At 41.2% G+C, this 23,906-nt stretch overlaps 1 protein-coding gene across 3 annotated transcripts in view; it reads right to left on the reverse strand.

Annotated features, from left to right (window-relative positions):
- LOC110830491 (uncharacterized) overlaps nt 1-23,906 on the reverse strand; it is a 51,463-nt gene that overhangs the window by 9,327 nt on the left and 18,230 nt on the right. Inside the window, exon 1 of one of the 3 annotated variants that reach the window (XM_022065515.2) lies at nt 12,757-13,364. The exons of the other annotated variants lie outside the window; for them this stretch is intronic. Coding sequence (XP_021921207.1) covers nt 12,757-12,813 — 57 coding nt within the window. The 5' untranslated portion in view covers nt 12,814-13,364. Of the gene's footprint in view, nt 1-12,756; nt 13,365-23,906 lie in introns of those variants that run through there. 3 annotated transcript variants of the gene reach the window in all.

The following is a 23,906-nucleotide window of genomic DNA, read 5'->3' on the forward strand; positions in this document are numbered from 1 at the left end:
GGTAGGGCCTCCCTAGCCAGATTGGGCGAGGGGGAGAGGTCAGACTAAGACAGGTACCCTGGTCCTCCAGGTTGGGGGTTGGTTGCAAGGCTAACAACCTTGCACAGTAAAAAGGAAGATGTTTTGAAACCTCTATTAAAGCCTTGGACAGATGGACCTAACAGAGGAATGAATGGAAGAGGAGAACTGAGGAGGCCATGGACCGAATACGGACCGGAAAGCCATAGAAGAAGAAGAAACTTTAGCTAGTGATCCACTTCCCACAATTCTCTGATCTGTATATTTTTGTCAGCTGAATGTTAAAGCTAACTGATATAGATATCATTTGCATACAAACTCATATACAAGTAAATATAAATTATGTAAAGTGCGTCTACTGTGCCCACAAATTTACATGCTCACAGCAGAAATTATGCACAGTGAAATGTATAATTGTATGATCATTGTCTCTTGTTTAACAACTGAATAATTATGTTACACACCTATAAATTTGGGAAAACATAAGACTTTATGTTCTAAAGGCAAAGTTGGTCTTCTTAGTTTGCATCACAGCCCAGAGGACCGGTACTGAAAAATGAAGAAGGATGATGGTGTATGATGACTTGGGAGATATGTAGAAGGATTAGCCTATTACAGCACTTGCCTGGAGGACAAAGAAAAACCATGACAACTCAATTGTGATATCTGGTGTTCATAGTGTAATAAATAAGCTATGCTGAGACAAGTACTTTTGGTTGGAGGCCAACTGCCTCCTTTTCTTCCCTGTAGTTCCCTTAAAAAGCCAACTAAGACAGTGGATGGGCAGTGAATGTGAGAATTAACATTTTCTTGCAAGTTTAAATTTTCCATTATCATCATCAATTTGTATAAACTCTGACAGGGCATTTTCAAGTACAAATTTTAACTTGGAACTGGATGTAACTCTCTCTCACTTATAGTAACATCATCGTTGTTGTTTCTGCTGTTATCACCATCGTCAACTGATGTGGCTGATAGCCTGTAATATATCTTTTCACATTAAATTTAATGACAAATTACTTGGAACCATGCATCTGAAGAGTTTCATAATCTGGTTTTGATTAAGCATGGCAGTAATACTAAACATTCAAGAGTATTTCGGTCATTTTAGGCATGGAGAGTCTTGAAACTGGAAATAAGTTGTCTTTTTTCCGGAAGCAACACAAACCGGTAATTTCAAATTGGGCGCTGCTGGTGGCTTACTGGCCTCTCATTGTGTGGATCCGGATTCGAGACTCGTCATTAAATGGTTTTGCTAGTTGAGTTTCCGTTTCCTGTTTAATTGCGCTAAGTACCATGCCCACTGACAACTCGTAACAGTATCACTGACGCTAAACAGCAGTGACAACTGATACCAATCACTATGACACCATGTTTACGTAACACATTCTCACGGTAGCTGTAAGTACAACAATTATTCAGTACGGCTGAAGGAACTTTCGATGTTATATAAGTCCCAACGAACAACCTTAACGGCATGGAGGTGAACGTTTAGGGCACCCGGAAAGTTCAAGGATCGAACCTCGACGCCACCTTACTCACAGACACTTCAGTTTTTCAGTCTCTCACTGACTGTGACCTGAGCTCGATCCCTGGGAAGTAAACTGATAATACACATCCAACTAAGTGTCCCACGCCCCATATACGTCTAATATGGCGCATTGCTTGGGCACAGATTAAACCAGCACCAGTTCATAACACGTTTTTGTCCTGAAGCCACGTTTGATTTCACTTTTATTTTATCTACATAACTACAGATGCCGCAGTGACACCAGTAAGCGCCGTACACGTTGATATTTAACAACTCTGTTTCGACTGCTGAGATTATACAACGTTGGATGATAATAGTTAAGAATGATAAGTAGGAAAGGAAGTGGAATGATATGCTCGTGGCCTGTTTTAAGATACTATTCCAGCATTCGACACGAAAGACAACAAAGAAGCCAGTAGTAATACGACGGAGGTTACAAACGGGTATGTCCCAAAAGTGTAAACGCAACACCAAGCTGCTTTGTGGTATACGTCAATGTTTCAACGCGGCACATGATCCGGTCAACTACATAAAAGCGAAAACGATGCCGGACGTTTACAAACGTTGATCACCGTGAAGGAATGGAAAGTTGTGGTCTACTGCTCTTACGCTGGAAGTAAGGCAACACGCCACTTGCAAATACCGCAGTGCCATGTGGACTTGTAAGTACCAACGTCTGAAGTAAAGATGGAGGCAGTGTGTTCCTTCGAAACGTTAGTATGTGCGATGTTACACAATACCAACATCAACATATTCGGACTTTGTGTACGGTAGCAAAGCCTGAACACTAACATCACATTATCAGTCGCAGGAAAAAATATTTGTTTAGAACACGAGCTACAAACAGCCTCTGAATGCTGATTCGGTGAACAAAGAGGAGGGAAACCAAGCACGGCCTTCTCTGGGCGACCCCTTGCACCTGCATGGCGCGAACTAGCGTCTTCAGCCGGCAGCAGCGGAAAGGGCATGAGGGTCAATGATGGCACGAACAGGATGTGCGCCTGAGCGGCTCACTGTGCTGATGGCACGTACAGTTCTGGATCTGCATCTATGCCACAAAGGAGGGAGGTAACAAACCACTTTGGAGACCTGGGCGAAGGAGGAGAGCAACAAAATCAGGATATGAGGGATTCGACCACATTAATCTGGCACAGGATATAGAACGGTGGTGAGCATTCGGATTCCATAAAACACGGAGAATTTATTTACTGACTGAGCGACTATTAGCTTCTGAAAGAGGACTCTGCTCCATGGACACACAAGGGGGGGGGGGGAGAGAGAGAGACCAACTACGACCTGCACGAGCCTCACATTCACAATATACACTGTTCCCGTCCATGTTACATGTCGCGCCCATCTCATCCTATATTTGATCACTCTAACAATATTTTAAATTAAGAAACTCTTCAACAGGCGATCTTCTTCAGCCGTCTTAGGTCCACATTTCTAGCCGCATGTTACTATATTAAAGGTCGTATATTGAATCTCTTCAGGCACTCTACGAATATCTCACTGATCGCTACGCCCTTAACTGCAAAGTTGACAAGCTCGTAATAAAGATAAAACTGCCGATGTGCTTGAGCACCACAACATGATGATGCAAGGTGGGCGCAGAGACAAATCTCCACACATGACAGACCTCGTCGCTAGAAGGTAAGTAGTTAGCTTGAAGATCCAAAATTAATCTCCCGCTCTAACATTCTAGCCAGACCCAAATATGGCAACTGGGCGCATGTTAATTAAAGCAGCAGTTGAGACAGGTCAGGCCATGCACAGTTAGACTCGGACAACTTTTTTTTTTCAAACCCAGGAACGCCCGAGGCCACTGCTGACTCAATTAGCTATTACTATAACGTCCATGGTTTCACCCACTTAGGAGTCCACGCCCGAGTAACTGGAGTATCATCATCAGGGACTGAATCAATCTGATAAAGAGCTTTGGTTTTCCAGCCCCACTGTATACATTTCAGTACGCATTTGTGCACGCCACGCCTCTAAAGACATGGTCCACAATTTTGGAAACGTTTAGTCTTTGCAGATCAAGCAATCCCCTGCTTTTATGGAATCCGAGGAATTCTCAAAGCCCTGAATGAATGGTGAGAGGCCAATTTTCACACCCATATATATACAGGTACAATTATGCAATCAATAATAATCATATCGTATTTAAGCGGTAAGTGTTGTCAGATGACACACATTAGAAACGCAAATAAGCACACGTACTACGTGTATTATGGTAACGATTGTTTGGTTATTAAAGAACGACAATTCAGTTGCTAAGGTTTGGCCTACAAAGAGTCGAATCAGATTCAAAGTCAGAAGAAAAAAGTGACATAATTGGAAGTTTTCGCGACGACTAAGTTTAACGAATTCTTCTCGAGCTACCAGCCGTGTCAGGCGGTTTAATGGAGAAAACACCAACGTTTCGAGAACCATCTTCGCCCTCGCCCTGTCTTACACGGCTAGTAGCCCGAGAAGAATTCATTATAAACAAAGTGACTTGTTAGCAGGCGGTCAGGAATATCTGACGGCAATAGCACCCCAGTATCAGAACGGACAAGCCGAGAACGAAAAAATACTAGCCAAGATTGGAACCGAACTCATGTCCAGTGTTACGCCAATTAGTCTTGTACAACGGAGTGTGACAGGACATAAAGTGTGAGCTGTGCACTGGTAAACTGCAACTAACAAAGCAGGGGAATGGCAAGACAGTTTTTTGACTCTTAATCCTGGTTAAAACAGACTTTATTCAAACAACATGACAAATCGATAAACAATTGCTCTGTACCAGAGCTGTAAACAGGTCTGAAGTCCGGTTTCTGCTGTCCGCACATTCATTTGTATTTGCAGGCGAACTCATTATAAACATTTCACAATGACGAAACTTGAGATTTAGGGTTTTCACGGCACTGAAAATTTCTACTGTGGTACTTCGGTCATGACGTCGTGGTCTCGACACGGACAGGAAACTAAGCAACTTGGCTCTCTTGATAAGATGATATTCTAATCGTCGAAGTCCGACCACCTATAAGACTACACTGCGTTATAACCCTAAGACCACAAATTAAGAATCAGTTTATTTCTTTATAAACAATAACGAAAAGAACATGTCTGCTCCAGTAAAGGTCACATTTTACAAATGCGATTCTGTTTACATCTCATTGGTATTCATGTTACTACTTAATTGCAAACACAAATTTACTGTGGCAAAGTTAATCGAACAACAGATACCACACTGCGCAGCCAAAGATATTTTCCTTGATCGTCGTTAAATATGCACCTCATCGAAACATGCCTCATACAGAAGTGAAATGAGATATACATTTTATATCGAGTATAAAATGTTTGAACGACAAGTCGTTACATTTGCATTTCATGTAAAATAGGTTTATACTTGACTTTAAATTCGCCGGACAATTTTTAGAGTAGATCTTCACCAAATGTAATATGAATCCGTTCACCCGTTCCGGAGATGCGTAGCCCACAAGTACCCCACCCCCACCCCACCAATCGTGTACAAGGAACACAAAAAACACGGTTTTCTTTTTTGGGAAGCTACAGAAAATCAATTGATCAATGATGATTCTGCTGACCGGATGGTTCAATGACCATCATAACGATGATTATTACTTTTACTACCAGGCAACACAGAAAATGAAGATATCCGTCTTCTGAGTTGTTGCGCTGTGTAATCTGGTCGATGTTTATCAACGTTTCAGAGGTCATACTACCTCCGTCATCAGGGCGATTCATCTTCATACTCATCGCCCTGATGATGGAGGCAGTATGACCTATGAAACGTTGGTTAACATCGACCAGACTACACAGCGCAACAACCCAGAAGACAGAAATCTTCATACTCATCGCCCTGATGATGGAGGCAGTATGACCTCTGAAACGTTGGTTAACATCGACCAGACTACACAGCGCAACAACCCAGAAGACAGAAATCTTCATACTCATCGCCCTGATGACGGAGGCAGTATGACCTCTGAAACGTTGGTAAACATCGACCAGACTACACGGCGCAACAACCCAGAAGACAGAAATCTTCATACTCACCGCTGTGAAAACCTCAAGTCTTACAACACAGAAAATGTTGCATGTCGGATGCCAAGCGACCAGAATCCTGATTCTGATTTGTCATACAATTCTATTACTTCTCTGGCTGCAAAAACACATAGTAAATTCTTTACAACAGCAATAAAAATAACACATGCATTAACTCAGCACTGAAAGAATGCAGCAATCGCTGCATTTAAGGCGTGGTTCTATTATGTTTTATAAACTTCCTACATAGGGTCAAAACGATTTTATAACACTGAATTCAAGTTAGGCATGAAGTAATAAGCGAGATTAGAATCCAATACCCCAAGGTCTACTGAACCAGCACTGTAGGCGTAAATAATACGACCAGCAGTAACAATAAAATATGACACATTTATGAGAATGAAAGCGTGATGAAATTATAAAATAAAACAAATGAGGCGAGATAAACGTTGAACTAGCCACTGCACCTAATCGCCACGTCGTAAAGGAATGCACATGCGGAAGTTATTCTAAATATGGGTTTCAACTGAAGAATATTCTGCCCTGGGCCTATGACGGTTTTCAAATTATTTAGTAAGAAGATGGGCTTTTGCATAAAAGTTACGTCTTCCCTGCCTTGGCTACCGACGGGATTTGCGTTGTCCATTTGCATGCCTGAGGTAATCACTTGACACTACAGCTTCTCTGGAAACCGAGACGCAAGCAAATAGGCAGTTCGTGACGATATTATTAGCATAAATCCACGTGCTAAACCAAGAGGATGTCTTGTGTCATCCACCCTCAATTATAAACTGTAATTCTCTGGGTTTTATTTAGGGGAAATACGCGTTCAGGCCTCACGCATTAAAAACTAATATAATATTCTTAATATTTTGACCTAATACAGTGTGTATACATATTAGAAACTTTGGCGGCCGTTTGTCAGTCACTTGCTCACCGCTGCCAACTGTGCCACGAAGCTGACAGTGGTCATTTTTAACATCTACACCAGATTCAATAATTCACAAAGTGCCAATGCTGACGTACGTAATGGTTCAGTTTATTAAAATATCTTTTATTTCATTCACTGAACATGCGAACACATCATTTTGACACCCTGTACATGAATATAAGCAGGCACAACTCTAAATTTGACGAACAATATGTAACTCATGCCCATAGATTCGGATTGCTGTTAAATAGGAAGGGCTCAGCTCCCCTGTCACATCTCACTTAAATACTCCCTTGAATTTATTTATTTGAAAACGATGTCCATCTGCAGATACTCAGACTAGCCGCGTTAAATACGAAAGATGGTTTTAAACGGTAGATAGTCAGGGTCTGGCAAGAGGACTTGCCTTCTTCAGGGCATCTGGACATCCACATGAGAAACTCGACGACGACGACGACGACGGAGATCAGTCGAGGTAGCCGGAGAGCAGCAGAGACTCAAATGGGGGTTATGGTCGAATCCTATACGGCGAGTGTGTCGTGAGGCTATATAACGACGCTACATAACGTGCAGACGTTAAAACAGGCACGGCATATAACTTATACACGCGTGTATCATCAAATTTAGAAAGGAAGTCATCTCAGTAACATGTGAATAATTCAAACAAATTGTTACTGTAAGCCCCATTTGCTTACCAAATGAACTTAAACTAAATGTGAATCCATACTTTACTTCGCATTTAGATATCCCCGTTTAAAGCAGGTGAAGGCCAGCTTCACATTTAGTAGTCCCCAGGTTCAGACAACGCCAGCCATTACAAACAGCATATGCTGGTTGGAAGAAATAAACACTACCTTCCTACAAAACGCCATGACCAAGTCAGAAGCAATCGCTGGTTCGAATCTCGGTACAGACACTAAAGTGTTCTGACTGAGGCGTAGTCTTTTCTCAGTCTATTCAGGCATATACTGGGATCAAACCTTAAAACACACCAGGAACGCTTCCTTCCACATCCTCTCCAATTCATGTTCATGCAATCATTCTACCACTCGCTAAAAGCGCCCTAAATAACACAAGAAACGATCATCCTACTCCTCTGCCTGTAATTTAGTTCCTAAACCGAACTTCCAATATACACGTAATTACACTTGGAGTGTAACTAAGCAGCGTCCAAACAAGTAGTCAGTCACTGGTCAACATTATACGCCTGCGGAGTTACGATTAGCCTACACGTCTAACATGCCTGCCGGAGAAGTTGCCGATACGAGTAGGTGAACAGAAGAAAGAATGCCAACAATCCAGACAACTTTAAACAAATGGGGCTAGAAGGCTTTGTGTTCGATTCCCAAAAGAGGAATGACTTTTATCTTCGTCAGAACGTCCAGACTGATTTATGAGTTGGGGTGGGGGTGGGGGGTTGTAATACACTTTCCCATTCAATGGGTATGGAATTACGAGGCTAGAGGGTGAAGCTTTCCTCCCGCGCCCTCATTCTTCTAGGGCGTGGTGTGTACGAACTGAGGCATGTTCTCTTTACTTATACGAATCATTCAGCACCGCATATTTTATGAGCGGTACACTGATAATGCCTCGTGTTGTGGTTCAATTTCCGGTCATGTACGGTCGATTCCTTCAGAGCCAAATATAACAAAAATGCAATACCTGCTCCTTACACTTTACACGTTATAATATATTAATCACGTATTATTTAAACCCAGGCTCTAAAGCCCTGAATCTCTCGTAGCGAATGGGCAAAAGTATTTCTGCAGCCGTAACTAATTCACTTCATGGACAAAGTCCTCAACAAGCCGATGGTCGCTTAGATAGAAATAAGTCCCGCCTTTTATGGAAGCCGAATGTTCATTAACGTGTTTACAACAGATCACCACCGGTCCCTGTCCTGATCCAGATGAATCCAGTCCACACACTCCCACCCTTTGTCCTTAATATTCATTTTAATATTATCCTTTTTAGCCTAGATCATTTGAGTGGTTCCTCCCTTCAGGTGTTACAACAAAAGTTTAGCACGTTCTTCCAGAATCGTGTCACTTCATCCCTTTCAAATCCGTATCTAGATCATTGGATAAATAAATATAAATATACCCATAAAAGAATATTGTAAAAATAAATAGACAGAAGTTTGGGTTAGAACATAAATTTGCAGTATGTAGCAGACAGAATTGGGTTTGTTCCAGAGAAATCCGGGAAGGTAGTAGCACAAGGATGCTGCTGTAAAGCTTACTAGAACAGAGAGAGAAGGAGAGAGAAATAAAAAAGAGAAAACAGGATGCGAGGTGAAAAAAAGAAAGCTAGACGCACCCGTCCGAACAGGATCTGCTGTACAGGTGTCCTCGTCACACTTTTAACAGGGCGTTCACACAGACAGGACTTCAAACTCATAAGCTACTTTCACCTGTACCATAATAAGAACATCCTCCGTGTATCTGAAAAAGACTGGTGCCGCGTACACCTGTTCACGAACCCGGATTCGAAATGAGAACTGTCAATAAATATACTTTTTTTAAGGTTTCCGACGGTCTTTAGTGAAGAAAAATAGCCTCTTGATTCTCAGAGGATATAAAGCCTGGCTGCAGGTGACAGAGACGAAATTCTAAATGCCCCAACCTGGGATTAAACTCCAGTCATTCAGTTCGTACCGAAAATCACTGAAAAATTCCACAAAAGCCAGCAAAAGAATTTTAGTAACACAAAAGACAATTGTTAATTTTTACGTGCAAACTAACCATGAATTACTTTCGATAACTTATTATACGTAGACTACAGGGGACTTGCTTTCACTTCATAGGCATTTTTGATATTCTTCGGTTATTTCGAGACCCCGAGTCAACTGAAAAGGTTATATAAGTGTCTGCCTGGACGATCACGAGGAGAACCAAAACAGTTTTAGGAGAGCAAAGAAGGCAGGTCGAGATCAGAAAAGCGTCGACTCCCAGAAGGGGAAAAAGAAAACAGATTTTCACACTTAACACTGTATATTCTGGGGTTTCGCAACTGAAACACTTAAACAGTAATATTTAAATTGACTCGTTAAATAATAAAAACACGAAAGTCTGTAATTTAGGGTAATATTCTGCACTTGCTGTTACGAAACCCTTGGAAGAAATGTATTTGATCTGGCAGCTTTGTTTGCATGCCCAAAGTTTCCCACGTACCACACGAAAGCTCAAGCCCTTAATTTTAAGTATTATTAATACTCTGCATACTATATATAGTACAATTTTTCCCACTTTCGCTCACTATCCATCTTCAAAAGATTCATCCCTGAAGAATAAGAAAACAACATCAAATTACCTTCTTCGTACTGTACGTGTGTTTGTCAAATCTTTCTACTTTATATACATCTCGCTTGAGTGAGATCAAAATATCTGTAGCCGTCTCTTAACTTTTGGTGAGCGTCCAATGCACACGTCAAGTGTTAAGCCGACACACTTCATATGTGTATGCCTGTGTGTGAACGCAGTTTAATTCGAAGGTCGACATGAGTTTTTAAATTTCGTAATCCAAAATATAAAACAAACAGCCAATGAGGCGAATCCCATTAAAAGCATAATCTCAAGAATTTTATAAAACAAATATTTATTTTAACATTTTTTAAATGAACACTTTAATAGCGCCACGAGGTGCATAATACGCGTACCAATGTATCTCGTGCAGACAAAGTCAAAAACCAACTTTTGATTTAATTTTTCACACACTGTGCACGTAAGTCACTAGGTACTCAGAGACCAGACACCTCTCATATATTTTCCTTCAGACCTGACCAAATGTATTCGACCACATTCCATATCTAACGTCACTAGACAGAGATCACTGGTCTAATATCTTCAGAGTAGAGTATTATGTAAAGTACATACAGTGACAAAATAAACTCGAAACCTAATAACACGTTACATTTAAAACGTTACACTGATTGCAATGACTAATTTAATTTTAAGTAATACATTAAATTACGCACAAGAAACTGCACAGTACAGAAAATGTACCACATGTCGGAGATAATGTAAACTACGTACTTATCAGGCATTGGTGATTTCATACGGATAGATTTCAAATAACATTACTCGGTCTATATCAAAACCCTAAATGATACATATACGCTACCATATTGGTAATAACAGTGTGTTGTTAAACAACGGGGACCTTTATACAGGGCAGATCGACTTTCCTGGAGTGTGACTGCAGTTTCATTTAATTCACTGAAATAATAACCAGATTTCAATGCGATGACCCTGGCACGGAATCCGCCAATCGCCGATATTTAAAAGCGGGTGTAAAAACTGGTTGTGCAGGTCACACCACAGTAGCACAGGCTTAAAATGTTCCTCTCGTTAACCTCGCCCGCTTCCTTGTAAAGCCGCCATTACTGAAATCATCTGTACAGAACTATAAAACACATCTGAAACTGCTACACCTCCAAGAAGATACGACTTTAAAAGTTTTCATAACCTCCCCTTAACCATTAGAAGTCGAATCAGGCGGTACCACATAAGATTTAACAAAAGAACATCCCGGTGAAAGCCTTAAATAGACCACGACCACTCCCTTTCACATCCTTCAATATTCGTTGTCCACAATCGTCCTTCCATTCGACGCTACACAAACTATTAAGTTGAGAGGACCAAGAAATAAGCAACATTCTTTCGCAGCAAGAATTATTACTGGGAATCGCTTTCGAACCTGAGGCTTAAATTCCGCACATGACGCCCTGCTTCAAATAACCCGCTCAAGAAAGACTCTCGAACTTCTTCCAAGTCTCCCATGGACAAATGCAAATTTACCCCGTTTTCTCCGAACTCTTGTTCGCAACGAGTAAAACGTTACTTCCTTTCTTTTTAAAAAACGTGTCCACACAATCTGTTCCGAGAATTCAGACTGAATCTTCCATATACTAATTGTTAAATTCAAGGAATTTAAGCAAGTTTCTGTTGTGCTACCTGACGTCAAACAGCAAGCTGCATTTCAACTTGTGTAACAGACGAGATAAAATCGACTATTCTAAAGATTGTAACCAGGCTTTCAAGCATATGACACATGAACGTGGCTCCCTCCTATCGCGCCGCCAGGACATCCGCAAGAGAAGAACGAAATGGCGTCACTACCAACAGCAACGCCACACGTCACAACAACGAAATCAGCCACAACCGTAATTCTGACACTTCGTAGCAAGACTATGATTTTCCTCGGTCATTGCACTTACCAACGGGAAAGTAGTCTGAACATCAAAGCTGAAGTAAAAGTCCCCAATACAAACATCAAATTCAAATTTTTTGTTCCAATAATTCTCAATAAATGCAAACAATTTACGGCTCAGATTCGTATCAAGACGATTAGGATTTCAATCTTGGGTCCTTGAAATGCTTGGGCAGACATGAAACACGGTGTTTATTTTCTTAACAAGACTTACATTTATTCTTGAGTTATTTCGACGCACTTTTAAAATGCAGAGATTATACTGCATAGCGCAGATGATCGTACATCCAATGGAAAGAATGTGGAACAAGGTCGTGGCCTGTTTAAGGTACTAACCCAGCATTTGCCTGGAGGGATATCAGCCATTCTCGGGGAAGAGACCTGGAGCCAGGACCTCCCGAATAAGAATCCGAAGTAATAACCACCCAACCAAACGTTCAGTACATTTGGTCATTGCCAACGATAACAGCTCAATTTTGTAAAAGTTGTATTACTGATACTGCAAACACTGTCAAGAATGAAATTATGGATACTGACTTTGTAAAACAAATTTTTTTAAAAAAATTATGAATACTGATTTTGTAAAACATCCCCAATATGAAATTCTGGGTACTCATTTTGTAAACACCCCATAAAATAAAGTTATGGGTGTTCATTTTACAAAACACCCCCTAATATTAAATTCTAGACACTGAGACATCTCCTAAGAAAATTGTGGAGACATTTCTGGTTCCGGTATAATTGTAAAAAAAAATATTATCCATTAATTAGATTATTTCAATAGCTATTTGAATTCTTACGCGGGATAAAGTAACTTCTGGTGTGATATTTTAGTCATTCTATAAAAACACATAATAACTGTAAATAATCAAGACTAAATATGGATACAAATTCTTTGAATTTCACACCACCACTCCGAAAGCCGCGGGCAGGCCTACCTACTTTGCAGAAAATAACACGACGTTAAAGAAAAGCCAAACACTGACAAAATTAATAACAAAAGAAAACAACGCACCAAGATCGGAGAGATGGTGTCCCTGTCTTTGGAACACTGGCTCAACACCACCACCATTTGGAAGACCTCGCCTCTAGATGATGGAAGACGGGCAATTATGTCCACCTGTTTTGTCAGATATGCCACTTTCACAACACTAGATTAACATCTGGCATTAACACGCCTTCGACACTTTAAGAACTCTAAAAATAAGTGACACACTTTCCTGGTACAGGTGATTAAACGAGGCAGCTACCACTTCAACATACGATTTTCCACGTGTTATAAAAGGTCGAAGTGTCAATAACATTCATACATCTCTAGGAAACCAGCTAGAAGAAAAAAACCGTCACACAAGTACAGTTTAAAAAGCACTTGAATCTTCAGCAGCAACGCGGTCTACACATCAAGGACAAATTTCACTCAGAAATATTTCGGGCCTGTTAAAATTGTAAAACAACGGAACTGGGGCAAAGCTGTCAAACGTGAAACAAAACGTGATTCGCTTCAAAGACAAGAACACGCACTGACATCACACACAACGCAGATCCATTTTGAAATCCAACTTTTCCACACCTCCTCGGCCACCGTCATATCACCGCGAAGTGTAATGAAGAACTACACACGCCACAGACGTGTGAGCCACGATAAACCGTGAACCGCCGACAGAGTGAGACGTCACAGCACAGCAACCAATCAGAACTTACTGAGGATCCGGGAGACGGAATTGCCACCTGCAGGCCAGTTCAGCCAGTCAGGCCGCTGACCTGAATTAGCGCAGACAGCTGATTCGTGACGCTACTTCCGGGTCTGAAGGTCTTCGAACATAATATTGAGACCGGGTTCTAATCGTCAAACGCATCTCAGCTCTCATTTACTTACCACGGCATCAAATCGTGTTGTCGGCCACAAGAACAGCGGCCTGCATTGCGGGTCACGGGGACTCCTTTCTTGTCCGACTCATTTGTTTCTTGGTTTAAGACGCTTCATTGGCCACACAGGAGTGAAAGGATGATTATGCGTGAGGAAATGATATGTGGTAAGAAGCGGCTGGCCTACTTTAAGTTACTATCACAGCATCTGCTTTGAGAGATGAGTAAAACCGTGGAATCGTCTCCACTGAGCAGATATAAAGACCGAGATACGAAGACGTTGCCGGTAACTCAACATGTAACCTTCCAGAATGTATCATCATCCTCACTCCTCCAATCAGTACGTACAAAAGGCTCCCGTTAACACTACATACCGACACTGATGTTACATCACTAAAAGGCGCCATTTTAAGTTATTCTTAACGCTCTAGCTGGAGCGAAGAGACCGTCCATACCTGTCTGTCGCGTATTTCTTACCAGGGTAGGCAACCTGGATCACATTAGTGCAACAACGACGGCCAGAGCACCTCAGGAATGTCAATGTACTCCAACGAGTATATCTTATCAATCTTGTCATTTTTATTACCATCACATGTACCAGGCCTAACCTTGTGCCATATTCCACACGGTGCAGTCTACGTCAGCGTTACCATTTGTTCTTTGTTGCAGAGTTCCTAAGGCAAAATTCCCGTTCTCGGAGCGGGGGGGGGGCCCCAAAACCGGCTATCCTCACTGATACTCCTCACTCACATCACAACGGATTTTTATGGGTTCTTCTTAAACCATTATTCGCTGTCATCCAGCCATTCGAAGCAATGTAACATACGCAGGTGAAAAGTTAAATACCACAGAGAAAGTTCGACCAGAGAGACAGTTTCGCATTCTGAAGGTTTAGATTCGGGTCCAACTAACAAAAGTACCAGAATTGAAAGTTTAGTTTGTCCCCCATTACTTTCAGACGACTGAGTCAATAACTGTCTTTATCCAAACATAAAAAAATTAAATGTCAACACTTTACACGCTGTGAACGAAATATCTCCTTAAGAAACACTGGCCACAATTTTTGCATTTTATAACAAGTGAAAATCTATCCTGATGTCTACTCATGACTCAAATTAATTCAAGGCAAATTATAGTTCTCTGTTATGTAAATAACGTCAGCTAGCACAGATATTTTACACAGAAAAAGAAGCTATTTCTTTCCTAAAGCGAACTCAGCACATAAAGCAGAGGGTATAAATTAGATGCTTTTAAAACCGGAATTTCAGAAGTACTAAAGTGCTATTCGATTAATGAATAACGTATTGAAGAATTACTTAGAAATGAGCAAATCGAGGAAACATCTAACAGAGTGATGTTTGACATTTATCCGCGTTTTAAATAAATAATACCATTATTTTCTGCCGCAGGGAAGCTCCGATTGTAAATAGGGCGTCTGCAAGATAACAGTTTGAGTGGCTGTAAAGGGGCGAAGTCTCCCACATAACACAGCCTTCAGTCTTACTCTCGAAGCTGACCTACACGGATGTGGAGTCAAGACATGGGGATCACACGGACATCCGAAATCTCTGAACACTGCAATCCGGATGTTGTTTTCAAGATTTATTTAGACACTTGATAAACGCACAGAGACACGTGTCAAAAACAGTAGGCCTAATAGCGTTACTCATTTCGTAAATCGGTGGAACATTTTTAAAAATGAATTTATTCCAGATCCCATCATCACAAGATTCTTCCGTGATCATTTAGACCAGTGGTATTGAACCTGGGATACGCGTACCTCCGGGGGTACGCGAAGACATCTTAGGGGGTACGTGAAATTTTAAAAAAATATATATTATTTTATGATAAACACTGAATAATCAGTAATGTAATTTATTTAATTTATTTTAAATGTAGATTATATACTATGTATAACTTGAATTATACACCAACAACTTCGGGGGTACAAAATTGAAGAGAAATTACATCTGGGGGTACGCGAACAAAAAAAGGTTGAATACCGCTGATTTAGACTATAATAATCCGCTCACATTTACCTCACGTTTCACAATAAAACATATGAAGTGTGAAATAACATTAAAAAAACTCACCTACGTTTCTAGAAAATTCCGCAACATTGCCATATCACAAGTTCGCACCGCGACCATGTTGGTATTATTCACAGTTCGATAAAGAGAATATAGTAGGATGATGTTTAAACCAAGATTCACGAAAATCGGTCACTTAAGTGTCTACAACGCTATGCTTGTACTTGAAAGGGCAGACGGACGGACGGACCTTAGAAATGCACTCAGTTCATTAATAAAACTCCGAACAAGGGAACATTAAACAACTATTTTAGTGGAACATTAATTACGCGCTGTGCTGAAACGGATAAGATAAAAATGAGGTCAGAAATAGGTATCCGCTCATGATGCACAGTCCATCGCGGTCACTTGCAGTGCTGTTCCGGAACTAAAGCATGTGACAAACACAAAACCACAGGAAGTTGAGGAAAAGGGCATATGTGCCAACACACTACTGCAATCTTTTGTCCCTTATTTTACACCAATTTTCCACATTTTCCTTGATGTTCATTTATTGCAGACGCATATCTACCGGTGACAGCCAATCGCGCTAAAAATACCGACACAACACCGCAGTATCGCAGTTTATATTTCCCTCGTATCAGTTACATGTCAATCTAAAAATGAAATCAAAACTTGAAGGACTAAATGTGCGTGTTTCATGTAACGTGTCGATGTTCTTCAATAAGTGCCGTTTATGAGAAAATCAGTAAGTTCAACCTGGACTTACAGTAAAGTAGAGTACGGTATGGCACGCCGGCTAAATTAGATAGTTCAACAACTTTTAGTGTAGACCTCAGATACCAAATTTAACCGAAATTTGTTGAACATGAGAATTAGCAGACATCTCCTGTTCATGCGTTCCTTTAACACACTTTGTGCAAAGAGCTCGTAATACATTTAAATCTAACAGTACTTAAAACTGTGATGTCGTTTACTTATTTATTAGTTCATCCTCGTTTCGAGTCTGTGTTGTGGTTTAATGACGCTGTCAGTGACTGGATTATTAATGAATAAATTTGAAAGGATATGGGAAGGAAACGGTCGAGGTATAATCTGAGTTATTATCACTGCATTTGTTTCGAGGGACTGAGGAAAACTGGAATATGAGCTCTACGTCGCAGCTTTCATTGGCTGTCTACGCTGTTCAGGTGTATTTATCGAAAAGCAAAAGTTCTCGAAACACAAAATTTAAAATCCTGCATCCATAGGGCTGTAAAACACCCCCCTACACTAGAGATCAAAGTACGTATGACCATTACACCAAACACGAGAGGAGGGATTAGACGTTTTGGCGGCTTAGGGAAGTTCAATCACCTGCGCCCACTACCACCACAGTTAAGTCACAGAACCAAAATATTGTGAAAGGGAATATTGTACGACATGGTCACTTTCTAACGACGAACAAGCACAAACATAGTTCGGACTTGTCCGCTTCACATTGATAAGATTCTGTGACGACTTTATTTAATTTATAGACTTACTTTGGTCCCGGGAATCTACTCCATTCACCCCGTCCTACTTTGCAAAGCACTGAAATGGTGGAGGATAGACGTAAGTAAAGTAAAGTTTGTCCCACTATACGCCATGTAGGCGCTTGGGGTGAGTGGAGGTATAGCTCCTCTCTTCCTTGACCTCGGCACTAGATGGGGGTGAGTGGTCAGCATCACGCCCCGGCCGGCTTTACCCCCGGGAAAGGACCCCCCCCCCCCGGTACCCATTATAGAGGAGGCTGGGTGGGCCCCAGAGCCGGTCTGGACGCAGAGGCTAGAAGAAAAATCCTCTGCCCCCGTCGGGGATCGAACCCCGGTCTTCAAGTCACTATACTGACTGAGCTATAAGTAAAATTAAGCAACAATTTTTAAGTTGTAAAGTCAGGTTATGGACATTACATCACTCACCACAATTATACTAATTTCACTAATTCAAAATGCTTGAGTTGCAAATGTAACGTTTGTTCCCTGCAGAGTCTACAGAAGAAGAGAGCTAAGACGATAATAATTGTATATTTAGCCTATACGAAATGCAAGGAATCGAGACACACAAATGTCAAAGCGAAAGTCAGTCTCGAAACACGTTGACAGGATATAAGCGTACAACAAGCAGACACGAGTTGTAACGAAATAAGAACGCCTGTAAAGTAACTCTCTAAACTGGTTGTTCTTGTCCTCACATTAGGTCGATTTTTTCTGATATTACTTAACGGATGTTCAAGGATTGGTTCTTATACTTAGACCTAGAATAGAAGCTTTTAAACCAGAGACACGCAATGGGTGTCACCGGACATTTGAAACAACTATCCTGTTAGACTGAGAACAGCTTAGAATTATGTCAGGTCGACTTTCATGGTTCAGAATTTACATAATTTCTTCTCCGGAACCGAGTTAACAAGCTTTGTCTATCTGTCCGCCTTCCTTCTGATTTAATATTAATTAACTGCTTGGGCCAGAATCCTCCGCGAGAAGATAATAGTCACTCAGCAAGCCATTCCTGACCTCAAAGTTCAGTACCGAAACACAGTAATTTGAGAAACATATAAGCGTCCCCTTTTTAATAATGAGCGCAACGTGCAATGCCTACTTTTCTCCAAATCTCTATACAGACACCAGTTTAAATTAAAATTACAGTATACAATTTTGCGAAATATTCCTATGTCATATAAACTCTAATGTCCACAATACATGCACAAAACATGAAGTTACATCAACTTTAAACACATTCTAAAACGATTGGCGTTGGCCATCGGCACCAAATGCCACCAACTTCCGCTGAGTAATCCGAAGATGAGACACGTGAACAGAGAGACGCCCTCGTCAGTGCATCTCGAACAAAGAAAACATCGATTAAAAAATTCTTGCCTCGTTTGCTCTAATAAATATCACGCTCACATAAGTAGCTTAAATCCGCTTCGAGATGACAAGCGACAAAATAAATCTCAGTTCATGTATCACGCTGTGGCAATAAGGTACCCACGTAATCACACTGAAAAACTCGGATCAGCTCAGTTAGCTCCACATCTTTATGTAAGGTGCATTACTTAGTTCAAGATAATCCCCAAGTCCGAGGCATCTATAAAAGTAAACAAAGAATAAAACTGTCCAGCTACACGCCATGTAGGCGCTTGGGAGGGGGCCTTATAGATGCAACCCACCGCTAACCTCGGCACTAGACGGCGGTGAGTGGTAACTTTAAAAAACAGCTTTCAAAACTGTCAGTCTGTGATCCCTGCATCGCAATTAGACATCAATTCTGTAAATATCGCGATGGCAAAAACAACTTGTACAATAAGAATCCAATCTGTTTGCACAAAACTAAATACCACGTGCGGTCATCCGACGAACAGTTGGTTTTTGAGCGGCATTCTTCGCGTGCCGTGAAAGGGCTGGCTGCAAAGGTCGACCCAACCTTTGGATCCTGATGTTCGCTGTGTCATAACGCCGGAGCACATGTAAACACACTTCAGTGCACAAACAAGATCCCGGAAGTAGGAGCAGAAGCCAAAACACAACCGAGAGTTAACGACTGGTCCCGTCGCTCACGATACGGTTCCCTCTGACTGATACATTCTTTCAAAGAAAAGAAAAAGTGGAATAATGGGCGATTACAGTAAAAGAAACCGTGAACGCAAGAGGAAAGGTAAAACCACAGCATTCACTTACAAACAATAAACCATATTTCAAAATTTCATAATAGTACCAAATACAGTAGACAACAGGAATACCAGGTTTAAGGAGGAAAATTTGGGAAAAAGTAACATCGTCTATTTTCTCTTAAATGCCTCGATCTACGTGATGAGGCTACCAGGAACGTAAATCTGTGTGTAAACGATTAATCCCTCCACAGTTTTTATTTTATTTAGTGTTCTGTCTGACGACAGGTCCATATGAACAGGATCCTTCCATCCTTTTCTCGGACTGGGACCTGTTCATATACGTTCTTGGCAGATGATCCAGAAGTGGTTTGCCATTGCCTTCTTCTGTGTGTGAATGGAGTAATTGTTGGGATGCCACGGAGAAACCGGGGAAGCCCCCGGAGGAAAACTCCGTGTTGCCTAGACCACGGCCTTGCACAACACAAGTTATAAATTCGGGCACCGCCGGGAATCGAACCCGAGACCCCAGGATTACAAGGCCGCTAGACCACCGTGGCTCTCCCTCCACAGTACAAGAACTAAATTCATCTGGCTCAGGATAAGGACCTGTGGCAGTCTATTGTTAACAATGTCCTGAACCTTCAAGCCCCATACAGGGTGGGATAACCTGATTAAATGAGACTGCTAGCTTCTTAAGGACTCTGCTCCAAGGATTTCACTCTAATGTCGCATATGCTATCACCATCTAACAGGATGCTAAATAAAAATTTCGTGAGGAATTCAATACAAATTTGACATTAACAAATTCATATTTTTTTACGTCTATCGCCATTCGAAGACACTAAATTAAATAATGCCTTCCATCTCGAATGTGAACGTGGTGAGTCACGGATCACAGATTGCACATCTTCACACAAAGGCGTCTTAATACACGTGTTCCTTGCTCTAAAGTTACATCTGCTCTGCCACAGTGCAGTTAGCTGACCAGCAACTGCAACTAACATCCGGTTCGCTCCCCTGTGCTGAAGGACACGTACAGGTTGCATACCTTAAATGGGGAACCAGGATGCAAACACTACAGCAACGTCGGGACACGAGAAGATGGTACAAAGGGAGAGGAACAAAGCAAGCAGCAGCTGTAGTCTTCTTCTGCCTTGTTAAAGTAGTATAAATTAATCAAGGCTAAGGAGTGGACCAACACTAAAGTACTTAACGGTGTAAGAACTCGGAATTGGTATGCCCCCCCCCTCCCCAACCGTAAGATAACGCCTGACACATTGAAAACACAAGTATCTGGGCATTCCAAACACTGACACCGTTTCCAGGTACAATCATTCACAACCACATGAACCACCTACTTTAACGATTAGTCCTGCATTTTGCCCACAGATTACGAGTTTCGTATAATTGCAAGTCTAAACAGCAAACAAATGATCTTTGTAATCGAGAAATGTAGAGTTTGCTTTCAGGTGGGAACTGAAACTTTAAACATTATTCAAAGTCAGATGAGTCGCTTTCAGCGGCAATTTATAAAGTTCGATTTGAGTTTCATTATTAATGCACTAAAAACTAAAATTCACGGAAAAATTTTCTGCGCACATTCCCAGTAACAAATTTAACTTCAGCCCGTAAATAGTGCTTGAGAGGAACTATGCAGACGTTCGTATCATTGTTCAAAATATGCGTTCATTCTACGCACTTCGTTCAAATACGTCCAAACCCACGCGAACAGGAAATTCGACATTGCGTCAAATATTTTGTCCTCAAGGGTGAAGAACGAGGGATGTCGGTTTTATACGTACCTCCTGTATGTTACGCAAACACTTGAACGTTTATTTTTGCCAAAAACTGACGCGGGCCACAACTGCGAAACAAAACTTGTAAGCTAATGAGCAATATAAGTGCGAACGGACAATGGTTCAGTACTAGGATTCGTGGTTCTCACGGTGGTGAGTCCGAACATGGCCGTCATCTGGGGTAAGGAAATACCTTTAAAACGCTGGCAAACGTCTACCAGACTACACGGCGCTACAACCCCAGAAGACATGTATATTTGACAATGCTTCTGACCGGAATCGACACATGAACAGCGAAGTTGAAGGCCAGCGCGTTGCGTTGATCATACAAAAACTTGATTACGTAAGATTTGCAGGACGAGGCTGAGAATGTTAAGCTACAATCTTAAGGCTATTTTGAAACGTCACGTACCGAGACGAGAATGTTTCCCCACAGTCGCATGAGGAAATGCAACAGTCACTCTCGACAGACTCCTGATGCAGTCGACAGTTACTCAACAACTGCCGATAAACTTTCTGACGTCTACTTATTATTTACGACGTTTCGAGAGTTGGCTCTGCCTCTTCAAAGGTTATAAATGAGTTTTCCTGCTATAACTGCGTTCTTAGTCGCTGTTTTATTCCCCTGGCTCAGTCATTCAAGCGGACTATTTTCGGCGAGGATCATTGCCTTCCGGGTTGTCGCCCCGTGTAGCGTGGTAGAAGTTTGCAGACGTTTCAGAGGTGCTTGCTGCCTCTGTCATCAGGGCGATGACTCATGACTCCTCTTCCCTTCAAGCAAACACCAGGACGATGTCCTGAAATAGATTTCCCTCCACATTCATAACTCACGATAATCTCGCCAAGTCTCATTCAAAGTTTTGTTACCTACAGTAATTGATACACGAAAACCAAATAAACAAACCCAACACTTATGAACGCTCCAAAAGGCACGTCCCTTAAAACTGGCCACAACCGATCCTCTTCACGTCACAATGCTTAGCAGATCATACACAGTCCTATTAAATCTCATTTGACGCTACATAACATCACCAGTTGATACAATAATGTAAAAAGAATCTAACAATTGTAGTATTAGCTATGTATACATATAACCTATACTGAATATATGCAGGAATTATTTGTAATTTTTACAAAACTGGAGAGCTTTACACACTTGTTTAAGTTACTAATAAAGGGGCATGCAATAGGATGCCCTCATTATCTAAACCGGTTTCTAGCACAATCAATGCCACAAAGTAGAAATGCCATGCCAAAATAATACATGACCCGAGTTATTCCTGAAGATAATTCCCTTTATGGGGCAGTCATATCAGGACCTTGACTTAAGCGTGTCTTCAACTTTACTGTTCGGCAGAAATAAGCATGGAAAAATTTAAACTTAAAATGACCTTGAAAATTTTAAATGCCTCTATTGGGGAAATCCTTGGGCTATGTCGTGACCTTGACATGACCTTGGTGTCATAAAATGGAAGGTAGAAGAAAAACTCGCAACAGTTTTGTGACTTGAAGATGACACAAAAATGTTAAAATGTCTTTTCACTTTCGTACTTGCCACTTCTCGCTGCACTTTTGTGGCATAAATGACGACCAAAAACAAAGATAAATCTGGAAGACACGATCACAAGCAGCTACTGACTAAATTACAGAAACTCTCAACTACGGTGAGACACCCTGAACTGAAGAAATAATACCTCCTGTAACTTTTCTGCGGGTCATTTACCACTCATCAACAAAGTTAAGAATTTACTTCAAATTAAGTCTTCTCTGCCAGAAAAACAGAACAGATGTGTAAATCAACAGCATCGAAGTAGAGAACAGGTAAATTGAATTAAATAACCCGTCCCTTTGTAACCGAGTTATCCCACACTGCAAAACCGTTAGCCTCAAAGCAGTTCGCCGTCAAAATGAATAAATAACTGGGTGGAATGGTATTAACAACGAGGTAAAAGAATCAGCTCTGCAAGATAAAACTTCTGTTTGAACAGAGGGGGGACACCCCCCCCCACCAACCCGAAAGTTGGCACACGTCCCGACAAACTGTTAACATGCCTTACAAGTCTGTTTCGCGACAAGCTACTAATATCAACCGGCAACGGGCCACCCGGAAGTACAACTGTGACGTCACAAGGGCAGGTGACGTCAAAGGACTACGCAATCCACAGATACAGTAAGGTGCACGTTGTTCAAGACACGGGGCTGCTCCACAAAGCATCTCTGGCTTCTCTGTCCAATGCGTCAGTTCGTTTACTACGAATTCTTAGCACACGCAACAGCACATTTCGTCTCTGAAATTTCTTAACGATTTCGAGTGAATTCGATTTTGGGCAGTACCGGCTATTTATAATATATACTTTACAGGAAATCGTAATCAAACGTCAGCAGGTCAATGTTTAGAAGTTTTTATTATATATCTAAAAATTTATTCATCCTATTATAAAATTTCACAAATTATAAACAAAGTCTTCGCATAATTTGTGATATGTTATTAATACAAAAACAAACCACCCATTACATACAGTAGATAAATTATACTAGCCATTTATATTGTATGAAGACAATAAAACCTTAATGAACATTATGCCATGTTTGTGAAAATTAAAAATTCTTCAACAGAGCATCATCGTGAGATTGTACATCGTTAAAAGTATCTTAACAAGGTGAATTACTTCTGTTTCCAAGAAAAAGGATATGGTGGCACATAACGAAAGTTCACGACAAATGAAATAGGATTTGAATTTCTCACGGAGGTGAGTACGACGATGGCAGTCTTCTGAACTGTAGGCACATCGCCCTCATGATGGAGGCACAAGGACCTCTGAAGCGTTGGTAAACTTCTTCT

This window comes from Zootermopsis nevadensis, unplaced genomic scaffold (genome assembly GCF_977971745.1).
Source record: "Zootermopsis nevadensis isolate Lab colony 2312 unplaced genomic scaffold, Znev_1.0 Znev_ptg000030l, whole genome shotgun sequence".
Lineage (NCBI taxonomy): Eukaryota > Metazoa > Arthropoda > Insecta > Blattodea > Termopsidae > Zootermopsis > Zootermopsis nevadensis.